Consider the following 21,124-nt stretch of genomic DNA (forward strand, 5'->3'; position numbering starts at 1 on the left):
AATGAAGAAATGAGAAATGAGAAGATGAATGAGGAAATGTCAATAAAATGTCGTTGAAGCGCCGAATATCAAATGTCCCCGGCAGTGGCGCCAAAAAATGTTGTCGCACAGATTGTCATGACAACGCTTAGACCGGGGGCTTTCACCCTGATCCTCGATCTCTCCGTTTAAGCCGTCTCTCGAGGTTAAGCGGGGTAGACCCTATGGAACAAAGGAAGACCAACTGTGGACCAATTGGGTTGGGAGACACAGCAAGGCAATTTAGCATCTGATTGATTTTAGAAATTAATGTACTAGTGCCTTATGGAGTTAATGATTAAATGATTAATGATTAAGTGATGAAGAAATATGAACCTTGTAAAACAATCATTTATCATCAAAATAACCCAAGCAAAGATTAATTTTTCCAAATGCGAGATATTCAATAGATGTGCAATGCTTTAGCAAATAAATTTCAAAAGATCAAATATTTTAAGCGACCACGAAATTTAAATGCTAACCAATTACCACTTTCATATAGCTAACTTTAGACAAACATTTAAGCGCATTTAACTATAAAGAAGTGGAATATAGATAACCACAAAAAGACACCAAAAAATGAATTTTCAATTTTTAGTTAAGCTTTTCAATTTTTTTTTTTTTTTATTTTTTTTTAATTTTTATATTTTTAAGTGAAACAAAATTAAACTAAGCAAAAACTAAAGTAAATAAAATTTAAAATTATCTAATTCTAAAATCAAAGTCCTAAACTAAACTAAAACTAAAAAAAATTAAAAGTTGAGCTAAAAAAAATTAAAAAAAATGAAAAAATCAAAACCTTTTTTATTCTTTTGATTTTTTAATTTTTATATTATATACATATATATATTTTATTTGAAATTATTAATGTTTTAGATTTAAAAATAAAATAAAGTTGAAATCATAAAAGAAATATGAAACAAAATTGAACGGAAATGAAACCTAAGCTAAATCAAATAGAAAACCAAAACTAAAACTAAAGCTAAAGACTAACTAAAAAAATTCAAAATTTAATCTAATTATGAAAATCGAATTTTTACTTTTTATTTTAATTTTTAGGGACTCAAACTAAACTAAAAAGAAAAAAAACATATAAAACCAAACCAAATAAAGGAAAAAGGGGGACTTACGCTAAGTCTAACTCTAATAAAAAAAAAAAACACTAAACAAAATGAAATTTAAATGTATATAAAACAAATGAAGGTCGAAATTTTATTGATCGTATGCAGGTTCGGACGGCTGAAGACAGCAAAAGGAGGCCGCAGGTCAGTGAAGGGATATGCGTAGAGCTGGAATGGAATGGATAGCGATCAGCGTGGAGAGTTGGAGAACGCTGGAGAGCTGCGAGATGGGAGAATGCTGGCGGATAGCAGAGGGAGATGAGGGATGCCGCGGGAATGAGATGGGCAGCACGTTGAAGGGCAGAAGTGTGAACAGGGATGGATGAGGAGCTGCGCAGGGAGCCTAGTGGGATCCGTTGCAACTTAGGATAGCTATGAAGACAACGTAGAAGATGGAGTGTTGTAATGGAGCAGTAGATTGCAGGTACAGATATGGCTGCGGGTGGTTTGAAGGGACTGCGGTTTTTTATTTTTATTTTTTATATATATATTTTTTATTTTTATATTCTTATGCAGATTTCTGGCAGCGTTAAAGATTGAAGAAAACGCAGGCACAGGGTGGAGCTGACTGCATGAAGGGTTTGTTGCAGGCTCAGGGCAGCACATACACTAAAAAATTTTGAAAATTTTCCTACGAAAATGAAACCACAGGATGCCACACCATAAAAAAATTCGAGAAATTTCTGTCAAAATGAAATCCCAGGCAGTAAACAGATAGCCTAAAAAAAAAATTCTCGAATTTCTTTAGAAAACCTGAATTTTTTTTGAAGAATATCCCTGCAAAAAATGACGCTGATGCCAGATCTTACCCTCTAGGACCTAGATCTGGGTTCAAACAAAAGTCTCCTCTTCAGTCCTGCAACCTACAATAGCAAAACAGAATACCCAGAAACAATATGTGCAAAGATGAAACTAAAAACCCTGAAAATCAGCTAAATAATTACAGTATTTACAAACTGAAGGCTGTAGGTAGCCAGATTTATCGTTATACCACATAAATATTTTTAGAATTTTGAATTTAATGTGAGGTGCTTTAGAATACCCTTCATGCATCTGCAACAAAATTTTAATGGTAAGCCTGAGATTAAAACTGGCGGGGCTCTTTCAGAAAACGCAATCCGGGAGTTGGCTGGTTCAGTCGAGAACTTCCCCAACGCTCGGTAATCTAAAAGAAAAAAGGATTTCCTGCACAGTTTAAAACCAACCATTAACATAGAGGGAGAAAACAACAGTGAAATTTAGATAAAATGGAGATACCTGCCATTATATTTCAGAAATTAAACTATCATTCAAACCCCAGAGATCAGACAAGATACCTGTGCCTAAATCAATTTTCATCAAGCTATCATCAATGGCTGAAAATAAAATTATGCAGAAAAATAAAACATCTTACAGCATTTCCAGAAGAGTAACACCAACAAGATTTTCAACTCCAAAGTCTTTCTTTATTGCGCAAGAGAAAGATTACAAGAGAACTTTCTTCAGCACAAGACTCACAGATCGAATCATCTCAAATGACCCCTGACACCCTATTTAAAGGAAATTTCCCAACGGCTAGTTCAAGTGATCCATGTCAAAATGATCTCGACTGTCGGTGAGGATCAAAATCTCTTTTAATCTCATCTGTCAAAATTTTGAATGAGTTTTAATACATTAAAAAATTAAAATCTTGCATTTATTTCCTCAAATTTTTGACTTATTATTATTTTATTTTATTTTTCAAATTTTTATTTTTTAGTTATTTTTTAATTTTATTATTTTTATTTTTTATTTTTTAATTTTTTTATTATTTTTATGTTCTATTTTTGGATCCTCGAACTTAGCTCTTGGAAAAATCACCTAAGACCTAGGACTTATGAGGGGATAAAACATTTTCTAACCCTCAAGACACTTTACATCACGAATTTTACAATTTTACATCTCAACGAGGAAAACCCATTTGACATAGACTGTCATAGACCACCCAGTGTTGCGACACAAACATAATCTAGCAGATGAAGCAATTTGTAATAACCTAACCAAATAGTTAGAATTATTCCCAAATTACTTTTACATAGACTCGAAGCACACTAGGATTCCCCTAAGATTCTAGTGACAAAATCCATTCCGGCTTTGGGGTTAGGTTGAAGGAAAACTCTGCCGATCATAGATCGGTGAGACAAAAAACCTTTCGGAACATAGATCATCACTAGAAAATTAGGTTTACCTAGGCAAATACATACATGACACAAATCTGCTAAGATTATTTACAATTTACACATGGAGACTGGGTTTACAACATAATATGATCGGGCTAATGATGACTGTCGAATGGCACGGACACATCAATCAGGTGCTATCCCTTTTGCGAAAAAAGGGGGTGTACTGCTATGGGTAGTTGACACGTAGTGGTCAACAGGGCCGATTATTGTTTGCAGGGGAAAATTATTGTAAAGGAGCCCATTATTAATTGCAGGGAACCACCACCATTTCAAGTTACAAGAGATTTCTGTGAGCGTGTGTCCAAACACTAGTGTGATTGGCAAGTCTGAGCATTAATTTCTAGTGACGTCTATGCTGTGTTGAAAAAAAAAATGGACTGTCCAGTGCTCCAAGACATATGCCAAATCCTCCCTTGTTTTCTCAAGGGTTCCATCCACAGAAATTGAATTATATTCAGAGAGGGAACTGAATTTGTTTTGGCGCCAACAGGCCAAATCAGTGTTGCGGGGGAGCGCCCCCCCCCCCTCGGATCTTGCTCCCAATTCGCACTCCAGGCGGGAGCGACTGGGGAGTGGGTCGGTAAAAAAAATTTCGCTCCCTGCCTTTTTGGGAGCGTTTTGCCTTTTTTGTAATTTTTTTTTGTAGTAATTTTCGAAATGCAATTTTTTTTGAAAGGAACAAATAATTTTTGAATGGGGCTGCTTAATGATCAAGTCTATGGCCCTAGTATTGATATGCTATTCATGGTAATGTTAAATTTTTAAAGTAAAAGTGACATCCTTTTACTTAAATTTTTAACATTACCATGAAATGACTCAGGATGTTTGAGAGTGGTTCTGGCCTCATTGGATTTCATATGGAGAAAGTAGAATTTTAGATTTCCTTCAAATTCCAACAAACTTATCAGTTTTTCAGGATTTCAGAATTGGGGGATTGCAATGTTTCCATTGAATTTTGTCATGTATTAGGGAATGGAACTCGTATTTAATCAAGAGCACCAATCCCTCTATGTACCTTAATGTTAGTGACATTGGTTGTCGAACTCCTCTATCATGACCCTTCTAAAAATGTATGCATCACTCAAACAAAATCTTGACTTGACATGCTATGCTTTTTCAATGTTGTGTTAATGCTTAGAGGGTGATATTAATGACAAAGATCCCTATACAAATACAGAGGTAATGACAAAGATACCTCTGGATATTAATGCGTAGAGGGTGATATTAATGACAAAGATCCTTATTTTCCAACAAGACTAAAAAATTAGACATTTTTCATGGTGGCAAGAGGCCCAAGCATAAGAAATAGATAATAGATTTACTTCTCTTTTCTAGTTTCTAGTAGTTTTTATAACTATTGACTCTTTCATATTTATTATGATATTTTTTTAAACAATATATGACAATTTAAGTTTGAAGTTGGCAATTCTAATTCATTAGTAATGAATTATGAATATGATGCTTCATGAAAGTTGAAAGTTGTTTCATTTCATTTCATTTTATAACATTTCATTTCATGTTAGATATTATTTGTTGTAATGGTTACACTTAGCTTGCAAGTACAACTTTGGTGATCAATGATGATAAATGTTATATATTGAATTTTGAAAGCTTGAAACTTTAAGATTGATGAATCATGAGACTCAATATGTTGTATGTTACTATGTTACTAACTTGTGGACGTGGTTGATGAAGATTATAGCTTCTAGATGATTGTTGTTATATGGTTCAATCTATGTTTTTTTTTTATGTTTTTTATATCTAATTCATTATTCTACATGTTTTTGTGGACATATATGTATCAAAATATAAAAAATATATATATTATATAAAAAACGCTCCGGGATTCGCTCCCAAACCAGGAGCTTCTGAAAATGTCGCTCCTGCTCCCTGCTTTCGCTCCCGCTCCCAAGAAACACTGGGCCAAATTGTTGTATGATCTAAGTGGGTTGAATATTTTTCATTCCAAACCTGACTGAGCCATTCCTTTGCTTAGTAGCAGGCCCTCATAAATTTCCTGTAGCAGTCAATTTCTTGAAAGAGGCCATGTGACATTTGCTCAAGAAATTGTGCCAAGGAGATCATTCCTGTCCCAGATCTGAAAGTGCATTTCGGTGCCTGTAGCAGTTTATATTTGGGGATCAGATTCATCTGGAAATCAAAATCTTGGTCAAGATCTCTTGCTGGGCGTATTATTCCTTCTACCAGGGATGAAACCATCATTATCAAGGCAGTGTTCCATCCTCTTCTGATCGTGGCCGCAATGGGAGAGATTCTGAACTTTAGAGTGGAAGTTCGAATAAAGAGCAGCGCATAGCACTTCTGCCTATCAAACGTGAGGTTCACAGGCTGTATATATATGTTCACTGCTTATTTGGTGAACTGTGACAGTGGGAGAATTCATAGTACCGTTGGGAACTTACACCTGGAAAGGCACTGCTAAAATCAATTGGGAAGCTGATCAACATCTTGAAGAACACCTTGCAGACTCTTGTATATCAGGTTCCTTATTATTGTGCCACTGTTGTTTTCAGTTAATGCATGGCTGCCCGATGAATATTTCTTAGTTCACAATTTTGTAGCAGTATCATTTGTATTTCTGGGTTAGTTTGTTCAAGATGCCTTTGGTTTGATGGCTGTAGCATCAATATTACAATGCTAAATGTATGTGGGTATTCCTATAACCCTCATTCCTGAGTTGGGTTGTTGCATGCATATTCTTCATTATTTATGATATAAAGCAACAAAGACACCTACAACAGTTTGTCATCAAACTGTTTGTTAAAACACTTCCCAGAGAAATACAACAAACTCAGAAAACTGTGGCCCCATTATCACAGATATTCTTGTCATCATTGAACTCAAACATGGAGAGGCTCACAACATTCTTGAATGACCTGAGAAGATTTAATAACACAAAAATTTGTTCCTTGAACCACCATGCACCCAAGCAAAACAACAAACCTTTCTCAACAGGGGTCTATACCATTCTTCAGAGAGAACAACCAAAGGATGTGTAGAAGGAGCAAGAAATAGGACACAAAATATTTGCACTTGGGACAGATTTGAAGCACATGAGGGTTGCATGGAAGATTCTCTTCAAACTTGATGAACTAGATGCCCTCCTTCCCAAAGTGAGCCAGTTAGAAGGGAAGAAATTAATTTGGGCTCTAGAACTAGCTATGCTTGCTCTCATACAACACAAGTTCTTGGAGGAACCTTGTGAAGGGGTTAGACTTCTAGTTGCATCTTGTCTCAGTAACATCATGAGACTAACCACCCCTATAGCTCTTTACAATGATGATGTTATGAGGAGAGTTTTCAGATTGATAGTAGAGACTTTCCAGGATTTGGACAACAGTGCAGGCTCTACCTTTGGGAAGAAGTTGGAGATTTTAGAAGTTGTGGCCATGGTCAGAACTTATGAAATCATGTTTGATCTAGATTGTGATGGTTTGATCCTACAGATGTTCCAATGCTTCTTCAGCGTTAGGAAACATCACCCTGGCACAGTCATAGCACACATGCAGTCCATCTTGTCATAATGTATGAGAGGTCGTGATGCCATTTGCTAGGAGTTGCAGTCTCGATTGTTGTCTGTTTGGAGGAGAGAGCAGTTGGTCTCACCTGCTGCTTATGAGCTAGCCAAAAGGTTGGTTGAGCAGAACATTGGGTTGTTCAGGAGACAGTTGACCAGGGAGGAGCTGCTCAGGTTTGGTGGATCATGCAACAAGAATGAGCTGAGGAGGAAGGGACTTTTCTTCATCTGCAAGGGACCTTGGGGACCTGACCACTCATGTTTGAGTGACATTGAGGAGATGACAGAGGTAGAGCAGATGGAGATTCCTTCTGACCATCAGAGTGAGGATTCTTCTTTGGATGAGCCCATGGGTTCATACGAAGATGCCTTCGAGGGGCACAGGTCATATAGTGTTGTAGACAACAGGCTAGATTTTTACAATGAGCAGTCACGTGGAGTTGTTGAGAGAAAGCCAAATTTATATTCTAGTGTGTATGGTGAGCAGTTAATGGATCCTATGTGAGACATTTGGGATGATGGGTCACCTGTGATGATTCGGCAGGAGTAGCATATGGTGGAGCATGAGTCAGCTCGGGAGGATGATATGCGCATTATGCATGATGAGCCTTTTGGGGAGAGCTAGTTGGAGGTTCATGTTGAGCCCATGATGGAGGAGGATGAGCAACCATCCTTAGGGCCAACCATTGATGAGGTGCAAAGTTCAAACAAAGGTAGTGGCAGTTAGCAAAGATGCAACATTTTCAGGCAACAGCCCTCTCTAGGAGTTGATAGATAGGGCTTGCAGCACAGTTTGCCCAGTTTTTCCCATTAGAGGGAGAGAGGTAGGATTTCTTGGACATGTTTTGATTGTTTAGATAGAGCATCATCAGTTGAGTAGGGACCCATATTAGCCCAATAGACTTGTTCCTTACATAGGTGTCCATGCGTTGGATTGGCGAGAGATCATGAGCTGGTACCCTATTGATGTATTATCATTTTTAGTCAGGAGCAATGTACTGCAGGAGCCCTTAGAGGTGAAGGATATTACATGCTTCAACTGGCAATATGATGTAGGCTGGCAACTCATCAGTATTTCAGCACAACATCAGTATGATGAGATTGACTTTGGTTTATGCCGAGGATTGGATTGGAGAGAGATGATGAGTTGGTACGTAGTGGATGGAGCAACATTCATGGTTGGAGATATAGCACAACAAGAGCCTTGGAGCCTTGATACTTGTTCTTGGTGGCATTGGGATCCAGGAGGATTTGTTGATGACAGGGTCAGTCAGAGATTAGTCTGGGATCCGGGCATTGACGGCTCCATTCATGGTGGGTTGACACAGGAGCAAGGCATCACCTAATGGTTCATATGGGATCTGGGCACTGGGTCTTAGTTGCCTTGGGCCACCAGATTGGTCCACCGATTTGGATTGCTTCAGGGCAAACAATCTTGGGGTGGGACGACTGTAGTGTCCCCATTTTTATTTTTCTCCATAGTACAACCAGGGTGGATTTCTAGGGTAGGGGATGGCCAAGTCAGTGGAGCAGGTTTATGTCATCAGGGGTCCTGATAGAGTTATGAGGAGTTTTTATGGGGTCCAATGACATTTGCTTGACATATTCATCATCATGAACAGTTCCACAGATCTCATTTTTGGTTCTGTGACTTTTTGGTAATTCTTGTAAAAGGGGGTTATTATTGGCATAACTTAATTAATTATGCTCGAGGTGGCATTCCACGGAGATTAATTGATGGAACACCTCAGTGTAATAGCTCGTTGGAACCAGAACGAGAAGATGTACAAGATGGGATGCTGAGAAGTGACTTCCAGTGGTCGAAGAGAGTATGGTGTTGGAATTTCTAAGTATTACCCATTAGAAATTTTATCTATATTCTCTGGTTTATTTCCAGAACGAGAAGATCTACAAGATGGGATGTTGAGAAGTGACTTCCAGTGGCCAAAGAGAGTATGGTGTTGAAATTTCTAAGTATTACCCGTTAGAAATTTTATCTATATTCATCATCATGAGCAGTTCCACAGATCTCGTTTTTGGTTCTGTGACTTTCTAGTAATTCCTGTAAAAAGGAGTTATTATTGGCATAACTTAATTAATTATGCTCGAGGTGGCATTCCATGGAGATTAATTGATGGAACACCTCAGTGTAATAGCTCGTTGGAACCAGAACGAGAAGATCTACAAGATGGGATGCTAAGAAGTGACTTCCAGTGGCCGAAGAGAGTATGGTGTTGAAATTTCTAAGTATTACCCGTTAGAAAGTTTATCTATATTCTCTAGTTTATTTCTCCTACTTGTTAATTACGAACAAGTTATTTAAACATATAAATATCGAAATAAACACAATACAATCTCAACCATCTACAGATCAATTGTTGAAAGAAATAGTAAACACACAAGTGACACCGTTAGTTTTGGATAACTCATCCTCGGAAAAACCCAATGCAGGAAAACCGGTGCAACAATTCTGAGGGTTATTTTATTATGCAGTCTATTTGAGTACAATTGGATGCCAAACTGGCTCACCCGACAGAGAAAATAATCCGGCAGTAATACCTCTTTATTCGGAAGCAGATATTCATAAAATTTGCCCCACAAAACCCTCTCCAGCACAATTGAAGCACTGTGTCAGCCTGAAAACCCCTTGCGTCAGCTCTCTGAGGCTTTGCGCAACCTCTCTAGCTCTCTGTGTCACTCCAACAGCCTCTGCGTGGATGACGCAGGCCCTCCTGGCCTCTACGTTTTCCCTGCTAGCCTCTGTGTGGCTCCTTCTGGCTTTTGGGTTTGGCTCTCTACCTCTGCGCTGGTCTTTGGACACTATATCTGCCTCTTTGTCTCGTACTCACTGCCCCTCGCTGCAAACTGATCACTGATTCGACTTTTCTTAGCAAAGCTTGCCCCAGAAAATCGAATTCTTGATCTCTCTTGGTGTGTTCTCCAACTGACCCTCAAGCCTCCTCTTAGACTTTTCTTGTTGGTCCATCAACGGCCGAGATTAAATCTCTAATCAACGGCTAAGATTATATTTGGCTTGATCCATGACTTTTGGAACCTTCTAACCCAGTTTTATATTAATACCCATTGATATTTTATTTTTCCTAAGTTTAGACTTAGGAACTCCATTAAAAATATTAATTATTTTAATATCTCCCAAACCGGTTAGAATCTGCCCAAACCATTTCTGGGTCTTGGAGATCTCATGTTCTTTAGCCTCTCCACCAATTTTCATGGCTAGAGAACATCCGATGCTACCCCAAATCAACACTCCCTCCTAGTAAGCACTGTGCTCTAGTAATACTCCACACAGAGCATTACTCTGATTATATGGCATCGGTACCTGTGTTGATGCTATGCCTCCCCGCCCAACGTCCTCTGTACTGCTGCCCAAGGCCCTGCCACTGCCACTGTTGCATATGTACGGAAGCTCCCTCTGCATCCATGCTGCTGCTGGTCCTTTCTCCCAACACTGCATCTGCACTGCAAGCCCTTCTCATCATGTTGCATCATGCTACTGCTAACTGCTACTGCACTGCAACTCAGTTACTGAGAAGTAACTGATCCACCCAACTACTGACATCCTTGTCAGGCTAGAAACACTCCCGATGCTGAAGCTCTCTCTGTGCTATCTCGTGCTCCCTATACTGCCTCTGCGTTGCTGCAACAACTCCCTGCCTCTCGCACCGCTGTACACCTCTCTGTGCTATTCTGCACTGTTGCAACCTCCTCTATGCCTCTCTCACTGCTACAGCCTGCTAGCTTTGCGCTGCACCTAGCACTCTCTGTCGCTTCACCTGCATCTGTTTCTACCAACATCCGCCATTCTGCTACTTCTCACTTTGGGGCTCTCGTTGCAAGGTATAATCCAAGAGTTTGGGTACCTCAAGGATTCTGCCCCTCATTGCCTGTAGTCTTCCTGACTACAACTCGATGTCTCCCCACCTCTTCTCTAGAGGTACATGAGCACTCATGGCACAATCATCATCCTCCTCTACCTCCTTTTCCTCCTTTGCTGGCGCTGCCTTGGAGTCAGACGCCTCTTCCTTAGTCTTCTTCCTCGGACACTGGTTCGCATAATGCCCCAGTTCCCCACAATTGAAGCACTTAATCTTGGAGAGGTCCTTTTTCTTCCTCTTCTCCTACTTCCCTGCAGATGCTAGAGCTGCATCCTCTTCCTCCTCTTTCTTGATCCAGACTCCTTTGCTGCTACTTCCCGTCTTGGACAACTGTCTGATCTCTTCTTGGCAAAAAGTTGCCCACAGTTCTTCTCAATCTGGAAGATTCGCCCTGCTCAGAATACTCTGGACAAGTTTCTCCCACTCCTCGGAGACTGCGTTTAGGGCGGTTGTCACCATCAACCCCTAATCCGGCGTGGCCCCTCTGGAAGTTAGTTGGTCCCGGATCTCCTTCAATTTGCGGAGGAAGTGATATATCTGCTCCCCCTTCTGCATCTGGTATGACCGCAGTTGATTCTCTAGTACAATCTTCCTCTGCACGAAAGTATGCTGGTACAATGTCTTCAAGGCGTCCCACATTTGCTTTGTTGTCTCCTTCTCAGCCATATGTTGGACCACATGATCCTTGACCCCATCCAGGATTATACATTTCGCCTTGGCCATTGCTTCCTCGTACTTTTCAATGTCAGCTAGGTCAACTGGGATAGCCATTGTTCTCAAGGCGAAGGCCTTGATGCGATGTCTATCTAGAATGGACAGGATCCTGGCCCTCCAGACAACAAAGTTGGACGCCCCGTCCAGCTTGTCTTGATCCCTCAGTCCATCCATGACCATCTCTCTACTCTTCCTTTCGACTCCTCCGAGTCTCTACTTCCCTCTGGAAGTTCTCTCTTCGACTTCTTCTGAGTCTCTACTTCCCATCTGGAAATTCGCCTGCCTACCGTCAAGTCGCACCTCTCCTATCTCCTATGCACCTATAACATTGATATGGATTTCTTGGCTAGAAATCCGCCTAGGTAGCGGCTCCCTCTACCTTGGTTTTGCCCTGTTAGGTACTGTTCTGTCTCGACAACAACAACACCCCACCAACTTCACTCCTCGCAAACTGCCCACAACTTCCTAAGCCCCAGCAACCGAAAGATTGAGCCTCTACGCTCTGCGCAATGCCGACACTGGCTGAAATGCTCCCCAAGCCAACTGCGTCAACCCTCATGGTCTTTGTGTGGCTCTTTGTGAGTCTTTTTTGCCCTCCTCAGCCTTTGCGCTGACCTCTCTCTGGCCCGAACTGATGACGTAGTCCCTCGTGTCAACCCTTCTCCATCGCTTTTTGCTAAGAACAACTTTTGTCACTCTGGACAATTGTTTCTGCTGCAAATGCTCTATTTCAGCTGGTGCCTTTAGCTCTCTTGTGATCTGCAACCACCCTCTAATACCATGTTGAAATTTCTAAGTATTACTCGTTAGAAATTTTATTTGTATTCTCTGGTTTATTTCTCCTACTTCTTAATTATGAACAAGTTATTTAAACAACTAAATATCGAAATAAACACAATACAGTCTCAACCATCTACAAATCAACAACTGAAAGAAATAGCAAACACACAAGTGACACTGTTATTTTTGGACAGCTCGTCCCCGGAAAATCCCAATGCGGGAAAACCGGTGTACCAATTCTGAGGATTATTTTATTATGCAGTCTATCTGAGTACAACTGGGTGCAAAATTGGCTCACTCGACAGAGAAAATAATCCGACAGTAATACCTCTCTATTCAGAAGCAGATATTCAAAAAATCTTCCCATGAAACCCTCTCCAGCACAACCGAAGCAATGTTTCAGCCCTCCCGGCATTTGCATCAGCCTGGAAACCCCCTGCATCAGCTCTTTGAGGCTTTGCAAAACTTCTCTGGCTCTCTGTGTCACTCCAGCAACCTCTGCGTGGATGACGCAGGCCCTCCTGGCCTCTGCATTATCTTTGCTACCCTCTGCGTGGCTCCCTCTGGCTTCTGCATCTGGCTCTCTGCCTCTGCGCTGGTCTTCCTGCACTATCTCTGCCTCTTTGTCTCGTACTCACTGCCCCTCGCTGCAAACTGATTACTGATTCGACTTTTCTTAGCAAGCCCCACTCTAGAAAATCGAATGAATGATCACTCTAGTGTGTTCTCCAACTGACCCTTAAGCCTCCTCTTATACTTTTCATGTTGGTCCTTCAACGGCTGAGATTACATCTCTAATCAATGGCTAAGATTAGATTTGGCTTCATCCATGTCATTTGGAACCTTCTAACCCAGTTTTATACTAATACCTATTAATATTTTATTTTTCCTAAGTTTAGACTTAGGAACTCCATTAAAAATATTAATTATTATAATATCTCCTTAACTGGGTAGAATCTGCCCAAACCATTTCTGGATCGTGGAGATCTCATGTGCTTTAACCTCTCCACCAATTTTCATGGCTAGAGCACATCCGATGCTACCTCAAATCAACATATGGTGGGCAATTTACCATTTTCCTTAGTTAAAAATGACTTTAATTAGTCATTTAATTAAGGAAAATAATTAATTGGAGAAAATGGGCCAAAAGTGACTTAAGTGAAATAAAATAAAATTAAAAGGTCAATTAAGATAAAGTCAAGGGAGGAGATTCTAGAATAATAATAGAATAATAAAATAACATGCTCTCAGAGGCTTGAAGATCTATCCATCAGATCTATAAAAGGGGAGGAGGAGATCATTTGGAGATATCTTGGATTTGTGTATTGTCTTTGTGGTGAGGTTTTGAGAATCCAGTTCTCTACTCCATCAGTATCCATAGGATGGAAACCCTCGAGTGATTCAGTGAGAGTGGCGAGCACCCATCTCTTACCTTGGTGGATCCATTCAATGTTACAAGAAACGTCCACCCCCGCGGATCTAACCCCCGGAGCGCTGTCCGTACGGATGTGTCCAGGAAGCGCCTCCCGAAACGCGCTTCCGAAATGCGTTTCGGACTGATAATGACGCTTCCTGGAAATTCTGGAAGCGTCCCTCCGAAACACGTTTCGGAATCTCCGAAGCGCATTTCGTATGACGCTTCAGCTGTACAAAGCGCGACGCTTTGGAGGCCAAATCGTACAATTCCCATACGATTCCGTATGCGCTTCGGAAAAGTGCGCCGCGCGGCCTAAGAAAATTGATTTTATTTTATTTTTTATTTTTTAGTGAGTTTGCTTGTTGGGGGTGGGTCCACCTTGGGTTAGGGTGAGGAATGAAGGCAAAAAAAATATAAAAAAATATAAATATAGCAGATGCTCCCTCATGGTAATGTAAAATTCTTAAAGTAAAAGTGACATTCTCCTTTATTTTTCATTTTCATCTTTTTTTTAAATTTTTAACATTACCATGAAATGACTCAGGATGTTTGAGAGTGGTTCCAGCCTCATTGGACTTCATATAGAGAAAGTAGAATTTTATATCCTATTCAAAATTCAGCAGACTTAACAGTTTTCAGGAATTCAGGATCAATGGGATTGTGGCATTTCATTAGATTATATCAAGTATGAAGGTATGCAATTACCATTTAATCAAGAGCACCAAGCCCTATATGTACCCTAGTGTTGGTGGTATTAATTGTTGAACTCCTTTGTCATGCCCTTAGCAAAAAATTACCTTTCAATCAAGTCAAAATCATCGATCAAGCATGTTAAGCTTTTTCTACCATATTTTAAGTCTTGAATTAGGTAGTTTGATCAAAATTTGGCACTGTTGACTAATATCCCTAGACAATCGAGGTAGAGGCAAAGGCTAGACAAGAGGAGAAGAATCTAGATTCTAGATGGTTGATGCATCTAAATGGTTGATGCTCGAATAATTAATCATTAATATACAATGGATGCTATATCTATCTTGATTTATGCAAAATATGCATGTTTTCATGTCTTCTACAACTAATTTGGTATTTGGGATGTTTGTTTTGAGTATAAATGCAAAACAATATATATATATATATATATATATATATATATATATATAGCAGACGCTTCGCTTCCTAGATTTTTGGAAAATGACGCTTCCGCGTCCTCGCTTCCAAAAAACGTCTCCGTTTCGTCCCCGCTTCGTGCAACATTGGATCCATTCAGGGTTCACAAGTTGCAGTTTATTGATTTCAGTTTGTTTGGAGGCCGATTGCGGCATTATTGTAGGTCTATTTGAGGCCAGTTTTATCTCAACTATTTTGGTTTTCCCAACATGTAAAACCCCTGTTTATCTAATTTAATAAAGTTGAGAGTTTTCTTGTCGATTGTGTTATGGAATTGCAATGCTCTATTTGTTTATTTTTACATGGCAATCTTTTGTTAAGTGAATAGTAATTTTATGTGAAGTGCTTGTTCCAATTTTTTTTCATTTGGGACATTACATGGTAGCAGTGTTTTCATGACCATATTTTTTTGTCATGTTGGTCATTGGTTTGTGCTTCAACTTCTTCATTAATGCCTTCAATTTTTCATGTTATAATAAAATTGTCTTGTTGTAGTCCTAATTCAAATCATAAGTTCCATTCACAGCCTTAGTGTCATCTTTGACCAACTTGAACCATAGTTGAATATATCGCCAAGTCTTCTAAGTACATTTGAGTCAAACCTTGTTTGACCTTGTTGTTGAGCCAAGTGAACTCGGCCTTGAATCTAACTCTTTGTCTATGAGTCAAACATGCCAAAAGTGAGTTAGACTTGTGAGTGGTCATAGATTATTCCCTTCTCGGTGAGTCTAATTCATTGGTGGAAGGAAAATCTTATGAATATCAAACATAAATCCAAAAATGGAAAAGAGACTCTCCTTTTGAACGATTTTGGTGTTGAGTTTTTCCCAATTTTTAGCTAAGTCTTGTTGAGTTTGAATCCACTTCTAAATTTGGTCTTGTTGCATTGTTTTTGGAGCTGAATTTTTCAACATAAACAAAATATTTCTTTCGTCATTCTTAGGGTTAGTCCATTTTTTGAAATGCTTGGGATTGTCTGCAAGTAACCTTCAGTGGTGTGCTTACTCAATGGCTAAATGGTCTTAAACAAATTGTAAAGTGGGTTGGACTCTCCTTCCCATTACCACTAAGTGTTAGAGGGCGTTCCCTCTCCAAGGATTTTGGTGCGACAATTATGTTCCCACTTATTATGGTTTGGGTCTTGCTGCATGGTCTTCTTACTAAAAAGAATAAATTTACGAGTCATTTGTTTTGCTAATCTTCTCTTTGATTTACTAGCCTTATTTAATTAGACGAACTGGTGGTTTTGCTAGTATTGTCTTTGAATTATTTACCTTCTTTGATAAACTCTTGGAAAAGTGTTCTCTGTGGTACCTCCTATTGACCTCTATGAAAATCTCCCCAAAGTTCCTCAGTAAACTGAATTTTGATTGTTATCCCACTTTAGGTCTCAATGTTTGTCTTGTAGTGTCATTATCTTTAAGCCTCAACCATAGGAATGAATGGATTAAGGTTGTGATCCATTCAGATTGGTTGCCTGTGTAAATCCCTAACCATTAGCTACATCAACCTTCTAGTCAAGGCATTATTGTTTAAAAAAAATTGTACACAAATATACCATTCCCCTTGTGGAAATTGGCAAGGCCTTGTAGTTAATTCCCTTGATCAAATACATTCATTGTCTTTATTATTTGGAGTGCAAAGTCCCTGATTGGCATTGAAAATCGATTCGATTGTGTCCTATGACATCCTAGAAACCTTAAAGCCATATTGTTTGCATGTTAGAGATGTTGCAATGACCTAGTAGTGTTTAATTGTGCCTTACATATGTTTTGAGGATTCACATTCAAAAAAATATTTGTTCCCTAGCCTAGCCAATGGTTTAATGATTGGTCATTTGGAACTTGCTTATTGATCTTGCTTTACTTGTAATTCCCAATTCGAACCTTACCATATGAGTTATTGAATGGTTCTTTTACCTGGAAGGCTGGTTATTAATGTCATTCCTTTTATTTCTCTCAAATTTTTCAGATAGAGGTGGTCAATAAGAGGAATCCAATGCTGTCACCATATGCACAAGTAACAGCAACAGGCGTTGATCCAAAAGTAGCTGCACAAAGGGCTAAAGTTGATTTAGACACACTGACTGAAATTCCTGCAGAAAACAAGAAAAGTATGGGTGATTCTTTGCCACCTGTTGTGGTAAATCATCATTTAGCTCTACCATTCTCTACTTCCTTCATGTACGTTTGCATGCTTTTGCTGGACCTTGGAGCCATGCTTCTACTTTACGTATCATAGTTCTGCATTGCTGCATGGTCCTACAAACAAAAAAATGCTGATGAGTCATTGGTTTTGCTAGTCTTGTCTTTGAATTACTTATGTGTTTTGATAAAAATCTTGGACATGTGCCCTTGGTAGTACCCCCTGGTTGACTTCTATGACAGTCACAACAAAGTTATTTAATAGAATGAACTTTTATTGTTATCTCACTCTAGGTCTAGAGGTTTGGCTTGCTGTATACAGTATCACCATCTTCAAGCCTTAAGTTTTCTTATAAGGCGTTACAGTCACATTGCCTTGTAACTTATTTTGTCATGCAGCACAATTGTTAGTGTAATTAATATTGATGGTCATTCTTTAGTAAATAGGTTTTTACTTTTATGTAAATAAATGTACATGAAGTACTTTAGTATAATGAATAAATTAATGGGAAAGACCTTATTACCACAAAATCTAACAGGCCTTAGGGAGGGAAAGCCTAAAGGACAAAAATCTAGATCGAGTGCTGACAAGGTCCCCATTGTCACCACAACCAAGGTCCCCCGCTCTTTACAGATTTTCACCAATGGGAAGAGTCCCAATATGATTATGATCACCTATAATAGATATTCTAGGGTTGAAGGTACAAGGTGATGGAGCTAGATCTCATTCGAATGAGAGGCTCAATAAAGGTACGAGGCTTCAAAAAAACAAATCGCTCTCTAAGAAAAGCCCTAGAAAAGAAGGCACAAGACCTAGGGTTTTGAGGTTTTCTGATGGTAATAGGTATTCACAAGGTCAAGGCCCGAGAGAAAAGGCTTCTTATGATATACCTCAACAAGTACTAAGCTCATACAACCTTCATGGAAGTCCTCAAGTGGAGGGAGAAGAAACCAGGGTTTGCCTCTTGGAGCAACACCTAAGGCAAGATATTTTATGGATGAAAATTGAGTGCATGCCCACCAAACTTAGAGCATAGGTAGCCTAGACCCTAAGCTTGATGTTTAGGCTCTCGAATTCTTGAAAAATCCTCCTCCCCAAAATTTCGTTGCAAGCCCTAGATTTTTTCCCTAGCCTTAAAAGGACCAAATTTTGAGAGGAAAAATTATGGATGAAAAGTAGAGATGACCACCAAGGACTTGTATTAATGCCTTGTTCTTTGGGCATATGGAGTTTTAGGATGTTCAAGATGAGCTAAATAATCTCTAAGGAGGCTTAAAATTGATGTCGTAGGTACCAATTCTAAACATTTACCCACTTCAAGAGATAATGGAATTTCATGGAGAGTTCAAGAATATCCTCCACTAGGAACATTCATTACATGCCATACATTGAATAACATATGCAATACTCAACTAGAAAGCCTTCCAAAATTGATTTTCAATAATTAGGGCACAATTAGCACATTCTAGAAGCAAAAATTCCATACACTAGACAAATTCAAGAGAAAATTTTCTATCAACATTAAGCACTTACAAGATGACATGCAATATATCCATCCAGGATCCAAGAAATAGCTCCAAAAAGAAATGCGAATTAGCTCCAAATGTCAAAATGCATTGCAAAAAATTCTCCAATCGCCAAAGAAACAAGTGCAAGTTCTTCTCAATGTGAAGATTTCATCTATCACAACAACTTGAAATTATATTCCTAATTGTTAATTTATTTAAGAATTTATTTGTAGTTTGTTACGGCAAACACCAAATAATTCACATTGTGATTTTCACAAATAAAAATTGCTGAAGAAATAGCATTGGAAACTGAGAAAATCTAGCATACACATAAAAATTGACAGTTATTTTTGCACAAATTTCCCCGGAAAAACCCAACTTGGGAAAATCGATGCAACAACTGAGGGTTTTATTATTATGCAACAGTGAAATTCTGAGTGAAATCTATGGATGCCCATCTGGCAATCCAAACAAGTATCTGACAGAAATAATTAGAGAGAAAATTATCTCATCCCACTAGCAGTCTCGACACTGGCTTCTCCAGAAAAAATGGTTGTCCAAACCCCAATGTAGGCCCTCTGCATAGTCCTTGCTGTTGATTTGGGGTAGCATCGGATGTGCTCTAGCCACAAAAATTGGTGGAGAGGCTAAGGAACATGGGAGCTCCAATACCCAGAAAGGGTTTGGGCAGATTCTAAACAGTTTGGGAGATATTAAAATAATTAATATTTTTAATGGAGTCCCTAAGTCTAAAATTAGGGAAAATAAAATATTAATGTGAATTAATATAAAACTGTGTTAGAATGGTCCAAAAGTCATGGTGTTGTCGCACAGAGTGTCTAGGCAGTGCAACAACGTTTAGAGTAAGGATTGTCACTCTTAATCCTTACTCCGTGTAGACTCTCTCCTAGGCAACTCAAGGGGGGTAGTCCCTAAAGTAAATAGATGAGAAAGCTTGCGGATCACAGGCTCTAGGAGATTTTAATGATGGACAACTTGATGAATCTAAATGATTAAATCAGATCGATAGATTAAACGCCAATGTAAACAAGACACGACCACAAGATAGAAACAATTATAGGCCAGTGCTTTCGATATTTGAATTAACCATCAATAAAACAAGCTATCCAAAACGATGAAAAGCGACAATCATAAATAATCCATATGCGAGAAATTCTAGATTTAAAATTATTTTCGCTCACTGCCCAAATCTAGATTTAATAATTTTTATTTTTTTTCAACAGCCAAATACGATTAAAAATGTTTTTCGCATCTTAACCATAGAAAAATCATAAAAATTGCATTTAATGACCAAATGACACTAGGAACTTTAGGTTAAATTTTTTTAATTATTCCTTAGGAATTTAATTTAATCAAAGAGCTAAAAAATCAAAATTTTAATGGGCCATAGGCCACATTAAAAATTATAGATTTTAAGCGAAAAAACCCCTGAGTTTTATTTTAAATCCTTAGTAACCAAATTTAGATTTATGATTTAAAGTTTTTTTGATTTTATATTTTTTTAAATGTTTTTGGATTTTAAATATTTTAGATATTTTTAGACGTTTGAAATTTTATATTTTTTAGATTTAAAATATTTTAATGTTTAGGATTTTTAGAATTTTTTTTTAGATTTTTAAGTTTTAGAATTTTAAATCAAAAATAAATTGCAAAATAAAAATGAAATGAAACTAAATCAAGTAAAAAATGAATAAAAGTAAACTAAATCACACAAATGATATCGAATGTCAACAAAATCAAAATAAGGAAATTAAAATAATAAAAAGAAATAAAAAAATATAAATCAAACCTAAGTCAAAAATCAATGAAACTAAAAAATTGCGCATACGCTAACCCTAACCAAACTAAACGCATACATGGTAATGAAAATGAAAATCGTAAATGTTTGTGTGCAGGTGTGAAGATATAGGGCAGAAAGAGGAATCGACTACAGAATAGAGGAGTTTGGGTAGGTTTGAAAGCAGCGATGGGGAAGAGTTGGGGACAAGCAACACGCAGGGGGGCAGGAATGCGTGGAGGAGATGACTGCGGAAAGAGGGAGAGCTAGGCTTGCGTAGGGGAGGGTGTGGAATGGCCAGCCTGGAGCAGCAATGAAGCAGCCGCGGAGGGGAATGCAAGTGAAAGCTGGATTGAAAGGCTGCAGATAGGATTGGAGCAGCGAATATGGAAGGAAATGATGGTTGCGCGTAGCTGGAATGGAGCTGCGTGAAGGGTGAAGGAGGATGGACGCAAGCAGAGTAGATTGAGGGATGGACTACGTGAAGTTTTGGCAGCGACGATGCATGCAGATAGAGAGAAAGGAGGGATGACGGAGCTGTAGACCAATGGAGGGTTTGGCTACGGTTTGAGAGGCTACGAAGGTTAAGGAGAGGGTTATATATGGTGAGCGTAAGGGTTTCGAGAAGATGTAGCTGGGACGCAGAGGATAAAAGAGTTGCTTTTTCTGATGTGTTTTTTGCAGTTGGAGCAGCGATTGAGGGAGGTTACAGTAGCAAAAAAAAGTTCTGAAATCTGCTAGAATAAGAAAAACGCCAGAATGAGAAAAACGCAGTCAGAGGGAAATAGACCCAAGGCAGCAAAAACGATTTTGAAACCCTC

The 21,124-nt window shown here is 38.8% G+C and overlaps 1 protein-coding gene across 3 annotated transcripts in view; it reads left to right on the top strand.

The window, feature by feature from the left end:
* The window catches only part of CEST (death domain associated protein), a 276,089-nt gene that overhangs the window by 200,526 nt on the left and 54,439 nt on the right, over window positions 1-21,124 (top strand). For 2 of the 3 annotated variants that reach the window (XM_089371939.1, XM_089371938.1), the window contains one exon: window positions 16,824-16,994. The exons of the other annotated variant lie outside the window; for it this stretch is intronic. In XM_089371939.1, the coding sequence (XP_089228065.1) occupies window positions 16,824-16,994 (171 nt within the window). The remainder of the gene's footprint in view (window positions 1-16,823; window positions 16,995-21,124) is intronic. 3 annotated transcript variants of the gene reach the window in all.

Source organism: Pinus tabuliformis, chromosome 8 (genome assembly GCF_031772625.1).
Source record: "Pinus tabuliformis cultivar Carrire ecotype Pingquan chromosome 8, CPIR1, whole genome shotgun sequence".
Classification (NCBI taxonomy): domain Eukaryota; kingdom Viridiplantae; phylum Streptophyta; class Pinopsida; order Pinales; family Pinaceae; genus Pinus; species Pinus tabuliformis.